Source organism: Quercus suber, unplaced genomic scaffold (assembly GCF_002906115.3).
Source record: "Quercus suber isolate HL8 unplaced genomic scaffold, Cork oak 2.0 scaffold_151, whole genome shotgun sequence".
Taxonomy (NCBI): domain Eukaryota; kingdom Viridiplantae; phylum Streptophyta; class Magnoliopsida; order Fagales; family Fagaceae; genus Quercus; species Quercus suber.
The window spans coordinates 1,198,730-1,206,312 of NW_027069612.1; the positions used below are offsets into that span (position 1 = coordinate 1,198,730).

The following is a 7,583-nucleotide window of genomic DNA, read 5'->3' on the forward strand; positions in this document are numbered from 1 at the left end:
TAATCTTGAGAAATTGCCTAGCTACAAAGAGTAATATGATTAGTTGCATTGAGTGCAGAATTTAGATAATGACATGAACTTACAGGGGAAAGAACATCTCTACCTCAATGTATGACCTTTCTTGAACTTTTCTTATTGGCAATGCTTATACTTAGTCTTAATTCAAATGGGTTTTGATTTTACTACACAATCATTCACTCAGAGACACATAGAGTTCAGTACTAGTTTCATTGTTATGTCAGAGTTTGTATGTAGAATGACCCACCAATCTCTCTTTCTTTTGCTTTAGACCCCAAATTATGCAAGTGGGTGTACTCTAGAATGATTTTCAAAAGCTTTGAATTTTTATTTTTTTGAATGAATGAACGATTTTCCCCCATTTTATTTTGGTCCTTCTGTTGTGTTGCATTGTCAAATCAAACTTCTTTAAAATTCAAAAGCTTTTGATTTTCAAAAGCTTTTGAAAATGACTTGTTTATTATTGATTCTTCCCCCTTGGTGCTGTAGGTGGAAAATATTGGAGCAACTTTCACTTGGAGTTTGGAAATGGAAGCTCTTTTGTAATTACTTTAGTTGTACATAGAGTTTTTCAATGCTTTATCTGGGATTTGTTGGGTATTGGATCTTATAAACAGCGAAAACAAGGCTGACTAGTTCTTTCTTTGGTGCGAGTGCTATTGTTGGTTTTGTTGAAAGTTGCATATGAGAGAATATTGGGAACTATTGAGGAGTTGAGAACTCTTTACTGCTTATGAAGTGATCTCTATTGGTGGCCTGTCTTTTAGCTGTCTATGCATCTGGAAAGAATATGGAGGCTTTGTCATGCCTTCTGCGGGTCCAAAACTCTTTACTATTTGATATTGGATTTTTTTTTATAATGAGAGATTATTATTGCAAAAAAGAATATAGTAACATTTAGTATGAAGGCTCATGGAAAACAAGAAGCAGCAGTTAAAATATATATATATATATATATGGAGGCTTTGTCATGCCTTCTGGGGGTCCAAGACTCTTTACTATTTGATATTAGATTTTTTTTTATTTTTTTTTTTTTAAATTTTATAATGAGAGATTATTATTGCAAAAAAGAATATAGTAGCATTTAGTATGAAGGCTCATGAAAAAAAAAAAAAAAAAGGTCCAACCCGTGACCCGACCCGAGACCCAGAAAACCGACCCGATTACAGACCCTATTTCCCGGGTCGGGTCGGGTTTCAGAATGTCAAACCCGATTTATATCGGATCGGATTTCGGGTCACAGTAAACCCGACCTGACTCGATCCAATATCAGTCCTAGTTTATAGAGACTAAGTTTACTTTAGGGACTAAATTGGTCAATTTTGAAATATCTTAGACTTAATTAGCATTAGCCCAAATCTCAAGATAAGTTAATAGAGTTTACCTAATAATAAAAATACCTAAGTCCATACAACGTATGGGACCCTAGCGGGGAAACTAACGACCAAGGCATACGAAGGGCTTAGAAGCCGTGTTTGCACTCTTTGCCACAAGTTTCCTTTTTAAACTTAGCTGATTAAGGATGAATTAATTGAATTAAGGCATCCTTGGATGCCCCTAGGGGCTTGGAACAACCATGGCAAAGACATTGCATGCTATCTTGATGTTGGGAATGGGTTAGGGTGCCTAGATATAAGGAGGAATCCTATTAAAGGATTATTATAGATCTTGTGGTTTAGAGGAATTACGAAGGTATAAGATGTACACACAAAAACATCCATTAGAGGATATTCACATTTATTAGTATCTCTGGCTCTATATGAGTATAAAAAGGGTTAATAAATGTTTTCAGTGTAGCACATGAAAAATCTTGGATTCAAACAAGATTAACACAAACGAGACTCATAAACTTTAAACCTTAGAATTTTAGCCCCAAACTTATGAGTATTAAATATATCATACATTATTACGAGCTAGAATGGGCAATAGGAGTTCCAAAAGTGTAATGTTACATTACATATATAATTTAAGACCACTAATAACATTGCTTTCTTTTTTTACCTACTAAAAATGGCTTGCCACCCACATTGTCAATTATGAAATTTTTTGAAATTTTTTTCTGTTTTTGTTTTTGGTAGCGTTTAGACAATAAATATTTTGATATATATATATATATGTATATATATATTTTTTTTAATTTTAATTTTAATTTTTTTTAAATTCCTTTCCTAAACCACAAGGCACCAAACTCCTAAGACCAAAACACAATAAACACCCACACAACTCCCTCAAAATTGATCAAAACTAAACCCAACGCAAAACAAAACACGCCAACCCTCACACACTCTCTCTCTCTCTCTCTCTCACACCAACAACAGCAAAATGGGTCAAGCCCCATCAGGCGGGCTGAACCGCCCTGGCGGAGATCGCAAATCCGACGACGCAAACAAGAAGGAGAAGAAATACGAGCCGGCAGCTCCTCCGTCTCGCGTGGGCCGCAAGCAGCGGAAGCAGAAGGGCCCAGAAGCCGCAGGTCGTCTCCCCGCCGTAACGCCCCTCAGCAAATGCAGGCTCCGTCTCTTGAAACTGGAGCGCATCAAAGACTATCTTCTAATGGAGGAAGAGTTCGTGGCCAACCAAGAGAGACTCAAACCCCAGGAGGAGAAGAACGAGGAGGACCGATCTAAGGTCGACGATCTCCGTGGGTCCCCCATGAGCGTCGGAAATCTCGAAGAGCTCATCGATGAGAATCACGCCATCGTGAGTTCCTCGGTGGGGCCTGAGTACTACGTTGGGATTCTTTCGTTTGTCGATAAGGATCAGCTCGAGCCTGGCTGTGCTATTCTTATGCACAATAAGGTATTTTCTTCTTTTTACTGTGTTTTAGGGTTTTTGTTTTTGGTTTAATTTGTTTAATATTGTGTTTCTGTGGAGATTGCTGATGTTTAGAATGGCAAACCCTAGAGTTTTAGAATACGAAATCTACAGAATTCTAATCTTAAAAAAAGAAGAAGAGGGTTTTCAGTTACTTTGGTTTAAATCTCTAGAAAGTTTAAAAGAATTGATTTTTGAAAGAACTAGGAAATTGTGTTTTGGGTTTTTTGGGGGGGGGGGGAGTTTAAATCTCTAGAAAGTTTAAAAGAATTGATTTTTGAAAGAACTAGGAAATTGTGTTTTGGGTTTTTTGGGGGGGGGGGGTGTTTGGTTTGTAGGATTGAGTGGGAATTACCTTTGGATGATGAAGGAATGGTCGTCAATTCGATAGGGGGGATTAAACCCTAGACCTCTTCGTTGGAAACACCAAGAGGTCTTAATTGAGTTACAAGGCTAAGCCAAGGGTTAAGATATGGGGACGTGGGAATGTGTATGGAAAGGAATGAGAAATAAGGAAGAATGGTGGCTAATTTGAGGTATTCTTGGAGGCATGGAGAGAATTTACTTATCATTCAAGTAAGGACACGGTTTCATTTATACCCAAGCTCTTTATAAGGACTTAATCAAAAGAAGCTTAAGATTAGCCTGAACTACCTTCCCCACAAATGATACCTCTTCGGGCACATGCCTGGCACACTCGTATTCACTTCACCATTGACTTTGTTGCACATGACACACTGGGGTTGGGCTTGAATGTATGTGGTGGTTTAGGCTTTCTTAGACCTGGTTGCACTATTTGGCCTTATTTCGCTCAATGCACAGCACTATTTGGCCTTATTGGGCTCCAAACACATATGTATTGGTTTGAACGAGACATATTGGGCTCATGCTCAACAAGAGGCTGAGAACACTGCTGAGGATGATGATGTACCTCCTGCACCTACTGCTCCTTTGCACAAGGGCCTCTTGATCATTACCACCAGTTGTATGAGATACTTATGAGGATGGAGGCCAGGATGGATTTTGATCAGGCTCACATTGATTACTGCTTGAGATGTTTGGATGCGTGGTTTAATAAAGTGGAGAGGAAGCTTGACATTGACCACCCCCTGCTGATCTAGATGATGATTCTTGATCCCTTTGTCATTCGTTAAAAAAGTGGGGAGATATTTTTGGGACTATGACTTGACATTGAGGGGGAGATGCACATGTTTAGGGGGAGAGTCTCTCATGATTAGAAGAGTGACTAATGCACCAGTTAGTAAGAGTGAGTTGATTAGAGTTGAGGGATCGAAAAAAGGTAGAGGAAGACCAAAAATCACATCAATAGAAGTACGAAAATTACATTTTTAGCTCAACTGGTTGATACCTCTTAGTGTGTCCATGGCATTTAGAGTTCAAATCCCCTCTCGCCCGTTGTTACTATTAAATTATCAAAATAAAAAAGGACATGTTGATTAAGGGAATAGCGAAGATTATGACTTTAGATTGAGTAGAATGGAGGAAAAGAATATATATGGTGGACCCTAATTAATCTGTCAAGGATCCATTGTTGACCCCAAAATTTTAAGACTAAGGTTTTGTTTGTTCTTGTGATTCAGCACTGTAATTAAGCAAATTTTTGGGTGTCCCACTATCCAATCCAATGTTTCAAATGTGTTTTGGAAGTTGATATTTGGGATCTAAGGATTGCGTTTGGCCAAGCATGTAAGGATCAAAAAATATGTGATTAGTTTTTATGGTTTTAGTGAAAGTGCCCTGGCAAAAGTTACATTAGAAAAGTAATGCAATTTTTTTGTCTGAGGAGTAAATACCGGATACCTCACCTGCTAGAATTGTGTATTAAGTAATCTAGGGGAACTTCTAGTGGGGATTCAAACTCAGGATGTCCAGGTCTATAGCTAATTCCAAGCCTCCCACCACTAGGCTGCACCCTAACGGGTGATATCATTGTAAATGAAAGGTTAAGCAATATACCTAAAACATTTAATTTTAGAGTTTAACTGTCATCATAAATGTTAACCGGTCCAACAAGAAGAAAAAAAAAGAAAAGACACTAAAATGATGATAAAGCGTAATATCGGTTTAAATACTATTGTATCAATTATGTCTTAGCTTGAAATTTTATTTGTATTCTGTCATCCCAATATTTTATTAGTGTATGGTGTTCAAATTCTGAATCGTATTTTGCATGGTGTATGGTCTATGCAGGTCCTTTCTGTGGTTGGGCTTCTTCAAGATGAGGTTGATCCCATGGTGTCCGTGATGAAAGTTGAGAAGGCTCCACTGGAGTCATATGCTGACATAGGTGGGTTAGATGCCCAGATTCAGGAAATTAAAGAAGCAGTGGAGCTTCCTCTTACTCATCCTGAACTGTATGAAGACATTGGTATTAAACCCCCCAAAGGAGTCATACTATATGGGGAGCCTGGCACAGGAAAAACCTTGCTTGCCAAGGTGCATAATTGTTATATATTTTATGCTTTTGGTTGTTTTTGTGTTTTGTTCTGTACTGATTGTTAGTTTATCACTGACCAAATAATGGTTGTTGCTACATTCCAGTCAATTTGTTCAGGTTAAACTGAGCATGCATTGTTAAGTTAGTATGACAGGTGTATACATTGTTAAGTGCACAACAGGAGTCTAACTTTCCATAAGTTTATGTATTAGGATGCTAGTATTGAAAGCTACCTCATGCGTACTGCAACCTCTTTTTTCTTTTCTTCTTCTTAGGTTGCATCATAATCTTATAGATTCTTAGAGTTTGTGGCTGCACCATGAACTTGAGTTGAAGTCCAGTGCTTGTTCATGAATGCCTTCCTCACATTCTTGTCTATTTAGAACACCCAATTATTTATATATTAATGATCTGTTAAAATTTAAAATTTATATTTGACTTTTGAATCCCCTTGCAAGAAAAGCTGAGCTTTAGAAGGTTTGGCACACTCCTTTCCTATATCCTGAATATTGCCAGCTGCAAGTTGGATAGAGTCAGTTGGGCTCTTGCTTTGAAATTGGCATAGAGATTTGGTGTTTGTAGTATGTTAACAGAAACGTGTACTACATTTATGCTTATGGAACCTGTATGGTATACATTCAACATATATTTTATGCATGCTTTACAGCCTGTATGGAATTCAGTCACCATGGGTTTCTCTCATGTCAATTTATTTTAGATATTGGTTGGGAACTGTGATTATGTTTATGTTTTACTTCAGGCAGTGGCAAACTCAACGTCAGCTACTTTCTTGCGCGTGGTCGGAAGTGAATTAATCCAGAAATACTTGGGTGATGGGCCTAAATTAGTCAGGGAACTCTTTCGAGTTGCCGATGATCTTTCACCATCAATTGTCTTTATTGATGAGATTGATGCAGTTGGCACAAAAAGGTACTCAAGTTAATATAGCACTGTTATATTTCTTGCCTGCTACCTGTGCTTTAGGTAACATCTATGATTGAACTATGTTACCTAGGTATGATGCACATTCAGGTGGTGAACGTGAAATCCAGAGGACAATGTTGGAATTGCTGAACCAATTAGATGGTTTTGATTCAAGAGGAGATGTCAAAGTGATTCTTGCTACAAATAGAATCGAAAGTCTTGATCCTGCCTTGCTTCGTCCTGGTAGAATTGACAGGAAGATTGAATTCCCTCTGCCAGACATAAAAACAAGGAGGCGTATTTTCCAGGTGCTTTGGTACAGAATATGTAGAAATGGAATACCATTGTGAATGGTAATACAATTCCTTGGTTTTTCACTATAAAGATCTTATTGTTTATATTTTTCATGTTTTTGGCAATTCAGATACACACATCAAGAATGACATTGGCAGATGATGTCAACTTAGAAGAGTTTGTGATGACTAAAGATGAATTTTCTGGGGCTGATATCAAAGCAATTTGTACCGAGGCTGGCTTGCTTGCATTAAGAGAGCGCCGTATGAAGGTGACACAATATTTCTTGCTTAGTCTTAACACATACATGAACGTTCTCCCTGTGATGTTGCTTAACACATACATTGGCAGATTATGTTTGTTCTTGCTTAGTCTTAACATCACTTTCATTTCATATGTATATTTGGTGTTGAAGCATGTGCATGGAGGGTAGGGGGTGCACGTGTGCATATATAACCCATTTCACAAATACATATACATGCATGCATTTAAACTCTTCAATTTGCCTTCATGATGCTTTGGAGTTTTAATAGCTGCTACTTGATGCAACCCTAGCCTCTATTTTCTCTTATATAATGCCATGTTCTGGTATTAGTCTGAATGAAGTAGTATGCATGGGTGCATTGTTCTCAACTTTTTTGGGTCTGTGTTATTATTGATGAAGGATATTGGTTGATTAATCTATTGCTGCTTCCTTGGATTGGCTCATCTCTTTAATTGTTTGACCTGATTAAATTACTTGTTAACATCTTTTACGTTTGCTTCAGGTGACACATGCAGACTTCAAGAAAGCCAAGGAAAAAGTGATGTACAAAAAGAAAGAAGGGGTGCCAGAAGGGCTCTATATGTAGAAGGTGGCCAGTTCCACTGGCCGGAAAATACATGTGCATCCTCTTTGTTGTTTTTAGCTTTTAATGTCAAATTAATTTGATGTGAAATATTTTGCTGAACAGTAGAATGGCAACACCTGTTTTTTGGACATCACTAGTATTGAATTTAGGCCCTGCCATGGGTTGACTAAGAAATGTTAATTTAATAAGTTCTCTAATGGAGATAGGAACCCTTACTTTAGGAA

General features: G+C 37.7%; 1 protein-coding gene across 1 annotated transcript; it reads left to right on the forward strand.

Moving 5' to 3' along the window:
* The first annotated feature begins 2,238 nt into the window (after window positions 1-2,238).
* On the forward strand, window positions 2,239-7,583 carry LOC112023893 (26S proteasome regulatory subunit 4 homolog B). Its single transcript, XM_024056520.2, has 6 exons — window positions 2,239-2,817; window positions 5,044-5,289; window positions 6,051-6,220; window positions 6,306-6,522; window positions 6,639-6,779; window positions 7,276-7,583. Exons 1-6 carry the CDS (start codon window positions 2,341-2,343, stop codon window positions 7,357-7,359), a joined length of 1,335 nt encoding a protein of 444 aa, XP_023912288.1. The 5' UTR covers window positions 2,239-2,340; the 3' UTR covers window positions 7,360-7,583.